We start from the raw sequence: 18,865 nt of genomic DNA on the forward strand, positions 1-18,865 counted from the left end.
TTTGAATCTACCAGCCGCTCCCTGGAAACCCCCTATGAGGCAGTTCTACTGTCCTGTAGGGTCTTGCTTGATGTGTTGGAATCGACTCAACAGCAATGGGTTCGGTAACAGATAAAAAAAAAAAATAGCAATCAATAAATGTATTGACAAAAATGGGGTTTTGTGATAAAGAATAAGAGGGAGAATTTAACTTAATGGAGCTAGAGAAGGCTAAAGACATAGAATTAATGAGATAACATATAAGCTGAGACTCATACTGAGCTAGAATCAGCCACGTGATGATCCAAGGAAAAGAATATACCAGGAATAACAAACAACATAAAGGCCCTGAGATAAGAAAAATTTAGCTCTTTTGAGAAAGTAAATGAAGGCCAAGCTGTTAGTGATGGGGCAAATGAAATGCAATTGGAGAGATCAGCAGGGGTCAGCTTCCCAAAAACTTATAGGAGTTTGGACCTGCCACCTTCTGTTGCCAAGAATGCAAAATGGAAAATGTAAATAAAAGTGATTTTTATTCCAATTCTACAGCATACATAGAGACAAAACTAAATTGTATATTAGTATGAGTCACCAGACCAAACTCAATTGCAACATATTTAAATGTAATAAATTTAATTATAAAATGCTTTGGTACCCCAGGTGTCCATCAACAGATGAATGGATAAACAAAATGTGGTATATACAGATTAAAAAAAAAAAAAATAGAGAGTGGAATATTATCTAGCAATAAAGAGAAATGAAGTTCTGATACATGCTATGACATAGATCAATCTTTAAAACATTATGCTGAGTGAACATGTAAGTCTGATACAAAGGGGCAAGTATTGTATGATCCTATTTATATGAAATATAACAGGCAAATGCGTAGAAACCAAAGTTTATTAGTGATTACCAAGGAATGGGAAATGATTGCTTTAAGGGGTACTGAGTTTCTGTTTGGGGTGATGAGAAACTTTTGGAAATAATGGTGGTGACTGTGGCACAATATGGTGAATGTAATTAATGTCACTGAATTGTACATTTAAATGGACAAAATGGAAAACTTTTTGTTATATGTATTTCACCACAATAAAATTGGGAAGAAAAATGCTTTAGTATCCATGACTTTTAAGATTTTTACAGCAATGAGTGAAGATTAGCTTCTACTGAATAATAAAATGCTAAAATATGAACCTTAAAACATACATGTTCTCTTTTTTACTTACATTTATAACCAAAGAAACCTTTGGGCTTCTTGCTTTCCAATGGGATAAATGTTCCTATGACGAAATCGGCAATAGCAAGTAGTAGAATCACCAAAAGAACAATTTGAGCCTGAAATTTTAAACATTAAAAATAAAAATCAAGTATCTTGTGCCCATACATTGATCCAGTTCCACTAGAATATAACTTCCACGAGTGAAAGGATTTCTGTTTTTTCCCTCAAGCAGTGCCAATTACAAAGTAAATGTTTAAAAACTTTTTGTTAAATGAACACTTCTAAAGAACTATCCTAGAGTGTCCAATACCCTGGGGAAAAAAAAATAGATACAAAAGTAGGCTGATATTTTTGCAATGACTTGGAGACACGCGTGTCCTTCCACAACCATAAAGCATCACTGTAAATACATAAACACTGTAGGTTTTTCATCCTACATCATTCTTCCCTACCCCTTCCACCTCACCACTATGATCTTGACATGAGAGCATATTAGCCACAAACACAGGTTTTATACCAGGTGCAAATATAATTTTGAACATGTAAATGCTCCAGGAAAGGGGGGAGAAGAAGAAAAGCTATGGAAGCGAAGGACAATACCTGTTGGGAAATTCAAAAGGCAATGGGATTGGTAAAAAAGAACAATCTATTAGTAAAAAAAAAATTTTTTTTTTTTTTTTATTAGAACTACCAATGCCCCTCCTCCACTCTTTCCAATAAACCTGAACAGACACTCATGAAAAGCTAGACCCTGTGGGAGTAAGAACTACTTATATGCTAATCGTGCCCCAGGTAGTATGAAATTTTGTTCTTTCAATAAAGAAATTTGTTAAACATATAAATAAATGATTTAATTCTACACTTATGTACTTTAAAATAAATAACGTGCAAAAATTATTCTTTCAGACTGTCCTGAATTTTTGGTTAGGTAAATATTATGTCATAGCTCATAAACATAAATAATACAGATACGTGATTTTTAGATGATCTACTAAAGTAAACCTAGGAAACTTGGAGCTTTTGAGTTCTTCAGTAGGATCTTTGTGGATATCCACTACTCAGGAAACGAGAGCTATGCTGTAGCATCCTCTAACTTTCAAAGATATGGAAACGTTTTATTTTGGGGGAGCTTTTGGGAAACATTTTGTGGAGTTAACATATGACTTTAGCATTTTTTCCTAGAAACAGTGGCACTGGCTTTGGTACCCATGACTTCTCATATTTCAATAGCAAGGAGTAAGAGCAGCCTCACATGGGTATTACCCTTCAGTTTACGTGCCCGTATTTATTTTTAAATTGACCTTCTAAATAAATTACAAAGCCAGCAGTTTCATTTGGACTACCTAATATACCGACCTGAGCATTTCTAGGTAAGTGCAAATCAAGAACCGGGTGGAGAGGTGGAAAGTTCAAAATTTAGAAGTACTGTGTTTAACTGGATCCTAGACTGACTGACTTATCTCCAAATACTCCCCATCTTGTTAAATACAGAAAAACCTTATACATAAACTTGTGTGAAAATGGCTACTTAGGAATCACAGGAATCTGAAAATATCACCACACTTTAGATCATTCCCCAAACATAGCTCTTTAAGCTCACATATTAGATACCTACAGATGTTCCTATCATCACTTACTTTTGCTTCCCATTCCATTCCAGCTACTGAGATACCTAAAAGGATCACCACTGTAATCGCTCCAATAATTCGGATATCATTGATTTCATCTATCATAAGTATGGAATGTTCCTGGAAAAAGAAAATTACAAATTTAACGTGCAATAGTAGTTATTTTACATAACTCTTTAATTCTTTCTGAAACATTTTAGAAGTATGACAGCACCTTAAATGTAGAAGATGAATAAATGCTTATTTAATGAATTGGAATAAACCAAGTATGTCAAGTCTCTTACGCCTCATAGCAACTCTGTAGGACAGAATAGAACTGTCCCACAAGATTTCCAAGGCTGTAAATCTTTACAGAAGCAGACTGCCACATCTTTCGCCTGCGGTGCAGCTGGTGGGTTCGAATCGCCAACCTTTTGGTTAACAGCCAAGCACCTAACCTCTGGGCCACCAACAGGAAGATCTAAAGAAAAGGACGTAGTTAATTACCACTTAACTACTGAGGTGTCATTCAAATATCTGATGACAACAAAAAATAAGATCAAATTATTAATACTGCTATTTAAAGTAAGCAAATAAAAAGAAAAATCATAGTATGACTAAGTAGTTCTGATAGCTAGGATTCTATAAAGTTAAGAGGCAGAAATATACTTTGTATCCATTGTGATTGGGGAACTCTGTTCTTAATGGTTCTTTTATGTTGCATAAGGAAAACTGATTAACCTTCGTGCTGTTGTCTAAAAACACTGTTCTCATTCTATGAGCAAAATTATTTGTAGTTTAATTATCAATGACTTTTTTTAAAGCTCCTGTTTAGATCAAAATAGTTAAGGACTGTGACATTCTAGTCAACTAACAAGTAAAATAGCTATGTATGAACTATTACTTTCAAATAATGTAATCAAAGGCAGAACATGCACTGTAACAAATATTTTCATCTTTTTGATAACTCAGGATGACTGTGCCATATTATGACTTAAGAAAGTGGAACTTATAATTGTTTTACAAATAAAAAGTAATTTTACTAATGTTTTTTTAAAAAATCTTTCGTAAAAGTCAACTACAAGAAAGAAAAAAATCTGTTTGAATTCCAGATAAATGAGCTTAGTACAAAAACTAGGAAAAAAATTAATTCAGATCTAAAGATATTCTTGCCAGACAAATGTAATATAGTCGGCCTTCAGTATCCACAGGGCACTGGTTCCAGGAGCCCCAGCAGATACCAAAATCCACGATGCTCAAGTGCCTTATGTAAAATGGCAGAATATTTGCATATAAGCACATCCTCCCCATGTACTTTAAATCATCTCTAGATTACTTATAATACCTAATATAATGTAAATGATATGTAAATAGTTGTTTCATCACAATTAAAGACTTGCTCTGGAAGGCAGCCTTTCTTTTCTCTGAGTTTTTTGAGTCTTCTGGGAACGCTGATGCTGCCTGGGCATCAGCCAATGCCTATTCTCCCATCATCTTTAAGTTCTTGAGGCTGCAGCGCTTTACATAGTAGCCAGCCATCCCTTACTAGCCTTAAACTCCTTCCTCTCCCTCTCCTCAACCACCTCACACTTAGCCTTTGAGGGACTGCTTTGACCACTGAACTGCTTTTTAGGAGCCATTTTTTCACAGAAACAAAGGGTGAACACAACTAGTGAATGACTCAAGGCAAACAATGGTCAAACCAGGAGTGCTGGAGAGAGACTAAGGATCTGTGAAATGGCGGAGGCTACAGCAGGGGATGCCTATACATCATTTCATTTGCATGGATTCAGCACAAGTGGCTTTTGGAACTTTCTCCTCCCTATCCCCCCTGCCCGCCGCCCCCCCCAAATATCTTCAATCCATAGTCAGCTGAATCTACGGAAGCAGAATTCACGGATACAGAAAGCCTACTGCATAGCAGGAAAAACCATTTCCCGGTTCTACAGCATTTGGATAATCGTATCTGAAAATTACTTTCAGAAGAAAAAACAACAGTAGTAGTATAAATATATATCTATTGACTGGCTTTTAGATTCACTGATCACTACACACTACAGCTGTAGCTCCATATTTTATGTATCAAATCTAGTTTTAAGTACTTGGTTTGAATTTAGTTAAATCCCTCTTAATATCGCATGAAACAAAAACATTTTTAAACCCTAATTAAATACAATGGTGATAGCTGGCAAAGTAAACATTAAACTTAGAATCTCAAACAAAAACATACTAAACTGAACAATGATTGCTTTGAGAGGACCCTTAATTTTCAAAAGCACTTTGGCCTACACAAGTAAAGGTCAATACCAATGTAGGTATCAGTCCTTTTCAGATACTATACTTCCTAATGTACTGCAAGAGGCCTGGTGGTGAAGTGGTTAAGAGCTCAGACTGCTAACCAAAAGATGAGCAGTTTGAACCCACCAGCTGCTTCCTGGAAACCCTATGGGGCAGTTATACTCTGTCCTAGAGGGTCACTGTGAGTTGGAATTGACTCAGTGGCAATGGTGGTAATGCTTTTTTTTAACGTAGTACAAAGAAGTCCTGGTGGTACAATGGTTAAAGCATATGGCTGCTCAAACCCACCAGTCACTCCATGGAAGAAAGACATGGCAGTCTCCTTCTATAAAGATTACGGCCTTGAAAACCCTACGAGTCGGACTCGATGGCAATGGGTTTGGTGGTTTTCGTTTAACATACCATGTACTACTATAAAAGAAAAGTTACAATCTAACCTAACGTGAACAATTACAGTGATCAAGGTTCTTCTCATCTATTCATACTGAGGAACCCTATTTCACTCCTACTGCTTTAATTACATACATCCCAATGACTCTTGATTTTGTCTCTTCAACTACGTTCTCTTGTGAACTCCAGAGCAGTATAACAACTGCCCTTCCAGCCATTTCCCCTTGGATATAACCTTGGTTCCTTAAATGAGCACATCTAAAACTAAACTGCGTGCTCTGGCTCACAATAAATAGCATTACCTTCTACCTAAATGTTGAAGTCAGAAACCTGTATATAAACTGATAACTTTCTTCTTTCTCTAATTCCCCAAACTAATCAATTATCAAGTTCTACTTGTTCAACTTCTTTAAAATCTCTCAAATTCATCCATACCTTTCTAGCTCTGCTGGCCACTGTTTTAAGTTACCATCTCTTCCCTCAGGACAGCTACCTTTAAATGATCGCTGTCTTCAGTTGTGATTTCTCAAATTCATTCTCCATACTGTGGTCAGATACTTCTCTAGGGCCCAAATCTGATTATGTCACGGTCCTTAATGCCAACCAAGATAAGACCCATAAATTTTACACTTTAAAATGGTTAAAATGGCAAAAAAAAAAAAAAAAGACAAACTTATTAAACTGCAAACAAGGTCCTTCCTGACTTAATCTTGCCTCTTTGTGATCCAGCCATACTGAAGTATTTAGTTTCCCTAAGACACTATATTCTACCACTTCCAAGTTTTTGTTTCCTTTACTTCCCTTTTCCCCTCCTACCCTAGTCCATCACTTCTCAACATCTGCCTACTACTGCCTAGACTCCCTTCCTTAAAGAACCCTTCACTGACGCTCCTAAACACCTCCATTCCTGAATAATAAGTTAAATGCTTGCCCCCTCTGTGCTGCAAAGGCCTCCTATATTTACCAACTTATCATATTCCATAATAATGTGTTTCGTTGTCTATGTCCCCCACTAAACATCTTTAAGAACAAATTTCTTGCACCTCACTGCTTTGTAAGCACTTAATAGAGTGACTGCCACATAGACCTGAACAAAAATTTGGTGAATGAATGGCTCAAAGAAAAGTGAATTACCTTAAGCAACTCCACCACAGTTTCTGCAAATCCAACCACATACATAGCAACTGCAACAGCATTAGCAAAAGCGAAGATCAGGCCAATTGCACCACCAAATTCAGGCCCTAGACTTCTAGATATTAAATAATATGCCCCTCCTAAAAAAAAAAAAAAAGAAGAAAAGTACTGAAATTAGGATTTAAAACACCAACCTTATTTTGAAATGTTTAATTCCACAAAAGAGATCACAAAGCAGATGCCTACAATAAATATGGCAGTTAAATTAATAGGCAAGTGGGTGAGCATATTTTCAGGAAGAAAACATCCCAAACAGAATACTTCACAACACATTTCATTAAGCTTTCAACATCCAGAGAATTCTCCCCGTATCTAATATAATACCACCCTGATTTTTAAATCCTAATTTTCTCTCCTAAAGTTCAGATTAAAACGGGCAACAACTAATTAGGTTCTTCCTCATAGTCACAGATACAAAGACCATTTCCCAGCAGTTTTCTAAATAATATTTTTAACACTAATGTAGCCTTTAACATCACAGTTGATATGATTTCAGTTACATTAGTATGGTAATTTGCTGGTAATGTGAAGACTAGGCAAAAAATAAAGTTTCACAATGAACTGCTAAGAACAGCATACACTGGCATTGCAAACAGACATATCTGTATTCTAATAAACCCTGCTAGGTCATAAACTTAATTTCAATAATACCATAAAGTTATATACATTTTTCTAGATACTAATGAAATACCTAATTCTTAACACTTTATAATGAAAAACCACTAAAGAGTTCAATATTTGTTTCTACTGGTCTTCCAGTATAAAGAAGACAAATGCACGAAAAGACATACATACATCCCTGTTCATTGGGGCATTATTTACAATAACAAAACAATGGAAACAACTTAAATGCCCATCAACAGGTGAATGCACAAACGAACTATGGTACATACACAATGGAATACTACACAACGATAAAGGACAATGATGAATCTGTGAAACATCTCACAACATGGATGAATCTAGAGGACATTAAAAAAAAATTATGCTGAGTGAAATAAGTCAGTCACATAGGAAAAACATTGTATGAGACCACTACTACAAAAACTCATGAAAAGGTTTACATGTAGAAAGAAACAATCTTTGATGGATTTGAGGGAGGGAAGGGGAAGGGATGGAAAAACACTAAACAGACAATACATAGGTGGTAACTTCGGTGAAGGGTAAGACAGTACACAATACTGGGGAAGTCAGCACAACCTGACCAAGGCAAAGTCACAGAAGCTTCACAGACACATCCAAACTCCCTGAGGGACCAATTTACAGGACTGAGGGCCGTGGACCATGGTCTTGGGGGACACCTAGCTCAACTGGCATAACACACTTTAAAAAAAAGAAAACATACTTTATAAAGGAAATATTCTACATTCTACTTTGGTGAGTAGCATCTGGGGTCTTAAAAGCTTTTGAGTGGTCATCTAAGATACTCCAATGGTCTAAACCCGTCTGGCACAAGGGAGAATGAAGAAAACCAAAGACACAAGGCAAAGATTAGTCCAAAGGACTAATGGACCATATAACTACCACAGCCTCCACTAGACTGGATCCAGCACAGCTAGATGGTGTCCAGCTACCACCACTGACTGCTCTGACAAGGATTACAATAGAGGGTCCCACACAGAGCTGGAGAAAAATGTAGAACAAAGTTCAAACTCACAAAAAAAAGACCAGACTTATTGGTCTGACAGAGACTGGAGAAATTCCTGAGAGTATGGCCCCCGGACACCCTTTTAACTCAGTACTGGAGTCAGTCCTGAGGTTCACCCTTTAGCCAAAGATTAGACAAGCCCATAAAACAAATGTAGCTCAGTCACGTACAGAAGACTAAACAGACACACTAGCCTAGCATCACGGACAAGAAGGCAGGAGGGGCCAGGAAAATCTGATGAATGAAAATGGGGAATCTGAGGTCAAAAAGGGGAGAGTGTTGACACATCATGGGTTGGCAACCAATCTCAGAAAACAATATGTGTATTTAGTAAGAAATCAATTTGCTCTGTAAGCTTTCACCTAAAGTACAATTAAAAAAAAAAAAGACAAAGGCAACAAAAAATCCTACGGTTTGACAAAGTACTGCATATGTGCATCTCATTTTAAAAATATCTGTAAAAGGTTTTGTAGTTAATTCTACCAATTCTCTCAAAACATTCTACACTTTAAATCCATTCAAGTAAAACTCCCTTAGTTATATGCTTTACCAATTAATAATCTTCACCATTTTGGAAATCCTGGAGGAATATATGCAATCTGAATCACTTAATATAAATCTCATGTGATTTTTTTATGAGATGAACATGACTCAAAATTTTCCCCAGAAATCTTTTTGAATGCTAAAAATTCCCGACATATTATGATGATACTGCGTGACATATAAAGATCTTAGAATAAATTCTGAAGACATTAAATCATATTAATCTCAAGGAAAACGTTTGGAAAGCCATATCAGTTTATATTTAACATATATGTTTTCAAAATTCATGTAAATTATTTAATTTAATCCCAGTACCAACAAGAATTAAAACAACTATTGTTTACCCTGATTTTGTAGATGAGAAAATTAACCAGGAGGAAAGGTTAACTGAAATCAAGTCAACCACTCAGTGTTTCAATAGTTGATAACATAAAATCTAGAATGAGAAATATTGCCAATAGTACCTATAAAAGCAAGGAATTCATTTGTTACGTGGTTTAAAGTTTTGATTTCAAAAAATTCTGAGTTTTTCTCTTAGGAGAAAAGGAAAATAGATTCTAAGATGTATTTAAGAAGAAGAATAGGAGGGGGAAATGCACCTTGGGAATGATGGTCAATTCTGACATTTTCATCAGACAGAGAATAACAAAAATACCTTCCCCCTCCCTTCTCACTTCTTCCTTCTCCTCAGTGGGGATAAAAATGGAGAGGAATTGGGCTTATCTAAGATATCTGAATTTAATAAAATAAATCTTTTTGTGCAGTCTCCTAAACTGGCTGGGATGCCAAATGACCAGGGAGTAAGAGAGTATACATTTTCAAACTCTCATTTCTTCACCATATTGGGGGGCCAAACAATAATGTTGATTTGATACCATATAACCAAGCAGACAGATTAATTTGTATATAGGCAAAATGCAGAAATTAAAAGTATATATGCTAAGGGAAAATTCATATTTCCTACATATGGATCCTATAATCTTTATGTAAATTTGATTAGAAATTATACAAATAATAGAAGACGAAAAGCGAAGGCTCTCTGTCCTATTTCTTCTTAATTCCAGTCCTGCTTCCTAGAGGCAACCAGTTTTAAGAGCTGATCCTGCAGTAGTCTTCCCTTTCTTAAAAAACATCAAAATGTTGTTGTTAGGTGCATCAAGTCGGTTTTCGACTCATATCACCCCATAGGATTTGCTAGGGAACAGATCGTTATGGGAACAAATCACCAGGTCTTTCTTTTGTGGAGCAGCTAGGTTCAGACTGCCAACCTTTTGGCTAATAGCAAGCATCTAACTGTTTCGCCAAAGCCCTACTACTCTAAAAGACTACACCTGACGAGGTTATTACATCAGCAAAAAGGATACCATCTATGACCAACTGGGGTTTTTCCTCACACATGCCAGGTTGTTTTAACATTCATAAAACCACATAATTTGCAACTCTCATACATTGTTGGTGGGAATGCATAATGACACAGTTTTGGGGAAAAAGTCTGGCAGTTTCTCACATAGTTAAGCATACACATACCATTTAATCCAGCAATCCCACTCTTTGGCATTTTCCTGAGTAAAATGAAAACCTAAATTGACACAATAAACCTGTACAATTACAGTGGCTTTGTTTGTAAAAACCAAAAACTGGAAACAATCCAAATATCCCTCAAATGGAAAATGAATAAACAAACTGGTATGTCTAGGCAATGAAATAATACTCAGCAATAAAAAGGAACGATCGAATAATAAACACAATATGAACAAATCTCAAAGTATTCTGTTAAGTGAAAGAAGCAGTACTAAAAAGGATATACACGATATGATTCTATTTTTACAACGTTCTGGAAAAGGTAAAACTACAGAGATAGAAAACAGATCAGTGACTGACAAGGGCTGGAGATGGGAAAGGAACTGACTACAAAAAGCAGCATCAGAAGCTTCTGGTGTGTTTGAACTGTTCAGTTCTGATTGTGATGATGGTTATACAACTACTTGTACTTGTCAAAACTTACAGAGTTGTACACTAATAAAGGTGAATTTTATAGCTAAATTTCAATTTAAAAATGAAAATAATCTGAGAAATACACAATACATTTAGAAAACACTTCTACAGTTTAAATAGTAGACATTTGGGCGTTTAAGTCTTTAAGCTATTCCATAACTTAATTTTTAATAGTATACACGTATTACTTTTACAATCACAAAAAAGAAACAGAAGGAAATGGTGGGAGCTTAAGAATCACAGGTCTTGTTGGCTCATACGGAATACTCATATGGTATTTCAGACACTTCTGTCTTCATCCACTTAAGGGATTTCAATATTAACTTATCAAAAGATTCAAGAAGATTTCTACTACTAAAACGTTGAAAAAGTTGTTAAATAACTCACCAGAGGAAAATGCAAACCTTTGAGTCCAGACATCTACGAAATGATCAACACATAGAATAAAGATCATCTACATAATCTGATATCTGTGGAAATTTTGTAAAATAAATGTTTTGTTTTGTTGGATGTACTGAGGAAGGAATCAAAAGGTGAAAATAACAAAAATGTAAAACTTACCAATGAGCAAGAAAACTATTTAGAAACTTCTGTTCAGAGTTCATTTGGTAAATACACCAAAGTCCTCTGTCAAAGTGGCAAAGGACCTACTTACTCCCATTAGACAGTTCATCCAAAGCCACCCTGTGTACAACTCTGAAGAACAACAACTTTGGGAATGCAAAGGGCTTACAATGGATCCAACATCCATTTCAGTTATAATTCTAGGAAACATAGTCTAATAGCCTGTTTTACAAGTACACAATAAGAACTTTGCCTGTTAACTTTTGGCAAATTTCTTCTATTCTGTTGCCATTAAGTCAAAAAGGAAAGGCAAGGTGAAAAACACAGAATCTTCACACAAGGATTGGGTGCTATTGTACCACTGCAACTAATCATCTGAATAAGTTAAACTTAAGATATAAGAACAAAGACAAATAGTCCTAACACTGTGTCTGACCCTTTTGGGAAGCAAACAAAAGATTGGCAAATTGAAAGGTCACCCCTGAATAAGAGAGAAAATCCAAATAAAAAATTAACACACACAGGAAACCACCCCCCCAAAAAACATATATATACATATATATAAACAATTGCCTGCCAGATTCATATTTGAGCTACTTTTGATACGCTTACAAAGTAGTGTTTTACTGAATCAAAAACACAATGCTATGTTTAAATCTAATAAAACTTCATAATACAACCATTATATAACTGCCTTTTACAGCTTCAAACATTTCATTGATCTGAAAGAAAGCTACAATTTCAAAGAAATCATCTCTCTAAAAAGAACTATGGAGCTGAATTCTACCTTAGAAGCCTTGCTTTGCAATGAACAAACAAAAAAATGGATAAGTCAATGATAATTTGATTTCACCAATACAGAAAGCATTTTCTGTCACTTACAACGTGGGAAAATGTCAGGTTTTTCTCACTTCTGATGTTTGGTTTTATCTATCTATGAAAGTGAGGAGGTCCTCAGTTATTTCACAGAAAAGAAAAAAAAGAGATAGGAGTACAAAAAAGGTAATTCTGGCTTATTATGATGTAGACATCTAAAAAAATTCACCCAGAGTCTACGTAAGGCTTAATTTTGCTGAAAAAAATGGGTATAACTGCTTCAAGTCTGCTCTCTTAATCCATACAAATTATAAATGTGACTCACAGCAATCCTGCATTAAACAAGATAAGGTACGTACATCAAGACCACAGAATCATGCCTGGAAGTTAGGTCTCAAAAAAATAATGCCTAATTATCTGAATACAAGCTCCATGAGACTTACCTGACATACACATATCCAGTGCTATCACAAAGTTAAGTGCTCAACAATTATCTGTTGACTGATTGAAATATAATTAATATATAAAACTTCATCTTAAACATGGAATAGGCAGGCTTACATTGCCTCTAGATTTTCAGAAGTACTTGTCTGCAATTTTATACCAACTGGGTTTTTATTTCAAAGTGTATTGATCTCTACTTTTAACTAAGACCAAAACAAAAAGTGATTAAGCGCCTTTCCTTTCTATTGCTCAGTTCACGTAATACAAAAAAAAAAAAAAAAAAGGACAGTTGCCACTGAGTCGATTCTGACTCATGGCAATGTCACGTGTGTCAGATTCCCAGTCAAAGTTCCTCACGCACAGCCACTACTCATCTGTCGGTGGAAGCTCGCGTATTGCTATAGTGCTCAACAGGTTTCGGCAGAGCTTCCAAACTAATATGGACTAGGAAAAAAGGCCTGGTGATCTATTTCCAAAATTAATCATTGAAAACCTTATCGGTAACAATGGTCCAATATGCAACCAATCACGGTGTTATGGATTGAACTGTGTCCCATTAAAATGTGTGTCAACCTGGCTAGACCATGATCCCTAGTATTGTGTGATTGTCCACCATTTTGTCATTTGATGTGATTTTCCTATGTGTTGTAAATCCTACCTCTATGCTGTTAATGAGGCAAGATTAGAGGCAGGTATATTAATGAGGCAGGATGCAATCTACATGATTAAGTTGGATCTTGTGTCAATCTCCTGAGATATAAAACAGAAAACCAAGCACAGAGACAGGGGGACCTCATGCCACCAAGAATGAAGAATCAGGAGAGGAGTCTGTCCTTTGGACCTAGGGTCCCTGTGCTGAGAAGCTCCTAAACCAGGGGAAGATTCATTACAAGGATCTTTCCCCAGAACTGACAATGAAAGAAAGCCTTCCCCTAATAGCTGGAACCCTGAATTTGGACCTCTAGCCTCCTGAACTATGAGAAAACAAACTTCTGTTTGTTAAAGCCGTTCATTTGTGGTATTCCTGTTATAGCAGCACTAGATGACTAAGAGACATGGGGACGGCACTAGGCCAGGCAGCATTTGGTTCCCCTGTGCATTGGGTCACCATGACTCAGGGACCAACTTGACAGCAGCTAACAACAACATGACACTTTCGCCCATGTGGAAAATACTGATTTTTCTTGATACCAAAATAATTTCTGTAAGGGGTCTCCAAGTTCCTGAGGTAGAGGAGACAAAGGTAGCTTACTTTCATGGAAAGAATCTCCAGAAGGCACAGGAGACACTCACTACAAATGATGCAGCTTGTTTATATTCTGTAAAGATTTAGTCAGGTCTCCAAACTCACTAACTGAGATGTGAAAAATGAATGCCTTCTAGGAAAGCTTTGCAGTTAGTATTTGGTTATCTCTTTAAATTAAGGATTTACTTTCTTTTTTCTTCTATCTTTTTTCTTCTACAGGTTTCATTATTTGGGCAAACCAATATTTAAAAACTACCAGGAGTACAGAAAAATAAAATAGCTTTCAGGTTATAATCCTGGAAAATCTATACTTCCCATAAGTTTGGATTCACATGGAAAACAGTCCAGGGGTCATGCTGCCATTGGCTTCGTCCCATTTCCCTTGAGGCTCACAACTTGAATTCTAAAGTCTAAGGATAAAGAAAAATTCCTTGATGATTTGTAGATTCCCTGCAAATACCTAACAATTTTCATCTCACTTCCATTCCCCAATAGTGGCAGACAGAAACAAAGCAAGGAGCACACAGTACACAAGAAGCAAAATGAGTCTCTGAGTGTTTTCTGATTAACTCTACTGGACATGCCCAAGTTATGCCCCAATACACCTGAATCTAGATTCATATATACATAAAAATACAGCAAATACTGATGCATGTTCATCACAGATCACACAGATAGGAACTACCAGCTTCCCCATGGTTATCATGATATGGATCCTCTGCCTTCTGAGAGAGATGAAGACAATGGGGAGAAGTAAAAAGCTTAGCCCCGTTCTTCTTTCTAAAGATCTGATGTAAAAAAAAGCATAAACTGTGTTTACATAATGTCAAATAGGGATCTTCAAAATACTTAAGGCAGATGGAACAAGTTGATTCTCTTCTCAGTTGACCTGCTATGGTGACTTTTCAAAGGGCTGGCCGACATTTTCTCTTCTTTCTCCCGAGATCTTCTCACTCCAGCACAATAATGAATTTTGGTTTAGAATATGGAACTCTTTTTGCTTTCAGGGGTCCTGAGTCCATTCTCCTGGTTGCTCTCCGTGGGGAGGGTAAAGTCTCACAACGTAGATCTTGTGGACTATAATAAGAGGCCTCAGGGTGTTCAATATGAGGCCTCAGGGTGTCTAAGCAAGAAAACTACAGTTCAGGAAGCATATTGATTCAGAGTCCAAAGTGTAACTCACACAAGACCATGGGTAAGGTACTCTACACCTCTCCCAACTTCAGTTTCCCTCAATGTAAAATGGTGTTAACCACAGGGGCAAGAGGTTACACCTATAAAATGCTGACCAAACGCAGGATGCGAATTACTTGTTCTAGGGTAGAAGCCTGGGAGAGGACAATAAAGTATGGCCTGGTAGGAAAGATGTGACTAAAAGCGCCATTCCTGCTACCAGACACACTGAACAGGGAGGCGGAGCCAAGATGGCTGAATAGACAGACTCTTCCGGCGAGCCCTCTTACAACAAAGGTCTGACAAAACAAGTGAAAACGAGTATATTTATGACAAGCTAGGAGCCCTGAACATCAAAGGCAAGCTTAGAAAACGAACTGAGTGGCAGGGGAGGAAGATGCCGTTCAGAAGTGGAGAGGAGTTACTGGACCTGAGTCCTGGGGAGCCCTCAGGCACCATTCCTGGAGCAGCTGTGGCAGGCTGGTACTAGCGTTCTGCCGCAGTTTCCTCAGGGAGAAGCAGCCAGCCACACGGCCTACTCACACCTCCGGAACCAGAGAAGAACAGCACTCTTGGCAAAAGCTAAGTACTTACGTATATTTTACCGTGCCCCCCAAACCCCACCTCAAGCCAGCTTCAGCAGCTGATTTCCCTGGGCCTGAGATAGGCCCTGTTGAGTGCCTAGAGCCATCCTCCCGGCCTTGGAGAAAGAATAATTTGCAACTGGGGGAAAAAAAAATCTGCCAGCTCCACTAACCAGGGGAGCTCAGGACAGAAGCGGCTCCTATCCAGGCATAAATGGTCTGTGGACTTTGAGTACCTTTCCCCTCTGAATGGACCTGTGTGGGCCTATTTCAGGAGAATAGGCCCTTGCTGGCAAACTACAACTGTTTCAGCTGTGCGGTACAGAAGTGGATGTTTGATGTTTGACACTGTTTTGCCTATTAAACAGGGTCCTCACCTACCCACATCAGGGGCCTAAGGACTGGTGGCTCCACTCACGCCACCAGCCACCCGTGACAGGGGTCCAGGGATAACTGGTACCTCCCAGTCCTTACAACCAAAAACACTGGGTGCCCACGGTCCACCTGCAAAACCCACCCACCTGTACGCTCCAGGGAACAGGGACACACTTTCCTCAGAGATATGTGGGGGACAATTCTCAGCCCCCTGCCTTGTTCAGAGTTTGACCCTCTGCTGCAACCAGATAACCAGTACCTACACCAATCACTGCTGCTCCTCTAAGACTGTAGGACAGAGCCTGTACCACACACTTGATGATCAGCTGCCTGGACACCTGAGCTGAATTCATACAAGAAAAGTGAACGGACTCCTAGACTGATACACCTGACAATAGCTCTAGCTACCTGGGGACAGGACGTCAGAGCTCCAAAGGTGAAAATAATCAAGCTAGCTCACTCAAGCAACCCATTTGGGCATATCAAAACAAAACAAAGCAAGAAGCTATGACACAGTAAGCAAACATAAAATAAACTAATACAGTAACTTATAGATGGCTCAGAGACAACAGTCAATATCAAGTCACATAAAGAAACAGACCATGATCGCCTCAACAAGCTCTCAAAACAAAGAATCAAGGGACCTTCTAGATTAAAGTGCCTTCCGGGGATTACCAGATGTGGAATACTAAAAAATTAATATACAGAACCCTTCAAGACATCAGGAAGGAAATCAGGCAATACACAAAACAAGCCAAGGAACACACAGATAAAGCAGGTGAAGAAATTAAAAAGATTATTCAGGAATAGACACACTGAATGCCCTGAACAATTTAAAGCACATATATGTGTGTATCGATCAATAAAAAATTTTATGTCAATGCTCTAGTTTGAAAGTGTTAAGCAGTGATTTCCTTGCCTACGTGGGCATGACACGTTGCTTCCATTAAGGTAAAAAAAAAAAAAAATTAGAAATAAGATTTAAATCTCAATGTATTAACAGTTTTCTAATATGATGATGTGAAAAGACTGAACTTACCTCCTCTTACAAATCCGTTAGTAGCTATTGCTGAAGTAGACAATCCTGTGATAGTTGTCACAACAGTGGCCATTGTTATGACAAGGACAGACAGACCTTTAGGGGAAAAGAAAAAATACTAAGTAAACTTATACCAAAAACAAAACAAAACCTGTTGCCATCAAGTCGATTCTGACTCACTGCGACCCTACGGAATACTTATACTCCTATTTAAAACTGCCACACCTGGAAATCCTCAGTCCATTGTATACTAAATTTATGTTACGATGTATAAAATACCTTATTTTTGATCCTATTTTATAAAAATCAAATTTGAGTTATGAAAAAAAAATTAACATTAAGATAATCTGATACAAAGGACAACACAGTTCCAAAGACTCCAATTGCTTGAATTTTATGAGGTTAAGAGTTCAGGCATGCACCCAACTATTTTGCTTATTCATTATTCTCAAATGAATCAAGCAGTAACTTCACTTACCTATTCCAGCTTGACCCACAATCCATGACAATCTAATAAAGAGCATCACACCCCAAATATTTAACATACAACGTACCTAGAAGAAAAAAAAGTGAGGTCAAGTCACATGTAAAGAAAAGTAATCAGATATGATATAGTGGTAAATGCTAAACCAACCAAAAGTAGGATAACATGCATTTGAAACTACAAAAGTATTTTAAAGCTACCTCCTACCCCGCCATTTTCTTAAAGTTTTAGAAAGAGCTTAATGACAGTTTAAACATGAGCTAATGTAGGTAAAATTCATACGTAGATACATACATTTGTGTGTACATATATAAATATACACATACACACACACACATCTATCTATTCATTCATTCATCCCTCCATCCATCCCTAGGTATCTGAAAAGACAAAAAGAAAAGAAAATGTCACAGTTATCTGAGGTGGCAAAAGCAATAGAACAACAAAGACACAAAAAACATTTTTAGGCCCCAGCCCTAAAAAAGAGTAGTGCATGTTCCCCTTTATCAGTGCACATACATAAGTTTAATTTTTTAATTATTCCTTTATAATATCCTCATTCTATGTAATTCCCACAGATTTAAGTATATAATTACATAATATTCGTCAACATAAAATGCCACGTTCATACATTTTTTAAAAAATCTAAACTATATGTGAGACAATTTCCTAAATTTATTTTTACTTTTATTTATAATGCTCATACACAAAACACAACACCAACCAAACCTATAGCTCTGGAATCGATTGTGACTCATAGTGACCAAACATAACAGAGGAGAACTGCCTAATACGGTTTGCAAGGCTGTAAATCTTTACGGAAGCAGACTGCCACGTTTCACCTTTGGAGCAGCTGGTGGGTTCGAACCACCGACGTCTGAGTTAGCAGCCAAGCACTTAACCACTGCATCACCAGGGCTCTTACAAAGAACATAACTCATAAAAAACCAAACACGTTGCTGTTGAGTCGATTCCGACTCACAGCGATCATAGTCCTCTATAATACCTAAAATCTAAGAATAGACATATACTACTACCTGGGGCTTTATATTCAACATTATTGATTAGGAAACAATTACTACTAGAACTAGGATTTTCCCTCCTACTACTTGCTCCCTAAGTACCAATACCTCAAGCAAATATTTTGAAAGTCCCAATGAGATCAATTTAGCCTATCTAATCAGTTAAAAAAAAAAATTTTTTTTTAATCAGTTTAGTGCTTATTCAAATGCACAAAAACAGAAGTAAATGTACACCTTAATCACCT

General features: G+C 37.1%; 1 protein-coding gene across 1 annotated transcript in view; it reads right to left on the minus strand.

Moving 5' to 3' along the window:
- SLC12A2 (solute carrier family 12 member 2) overlaps positions 1–18,865 on the minus strand; it is a 99,338-nt gene that overhangs the window by 55,623 nt on the left and 24,850 nt on the right. Inside the window, exons 3-7 of the mRNA XM_049873243.1 lie at positions 17,593–17,668; positions 17,115–17,210; positions 6,628–6,767; positions 2,836–2,946; positions 1,206–1,314 (exon numbers count right to left, since the gene is read on the minus strand). Coding sequence (XP_049729200.1) covers positions 1,206–1,314; positions 2,836–2,946; positions 6,628–6,767; positions 17,115–17,210; positions 17,593–17,668 — 532 coding nt within the window. The remainder of the gene's footprint in view (positions 1–1,205; positions 1,315–2,835; positions 2,947–6,627; positions 6,768–17,114; positions 17,211–17,592; positions 17,669–18,865) is intronic.

This window comes from Elephas maximus, chromosome 2 (assembly GCF_024166365.1).
Source record: "Elephas maximus indicus isolate mEleMax1 chromosome 2, mEleMax1 primary haplotype, whole genome shotgun sequence".
NCBI classification, from domain to species: domain Eukaryota; kingdom Metazoa; phylum Chordata; class Mammalia; order Proboscidea; family Elephantidae; genus Elephas; species Elephas maximus.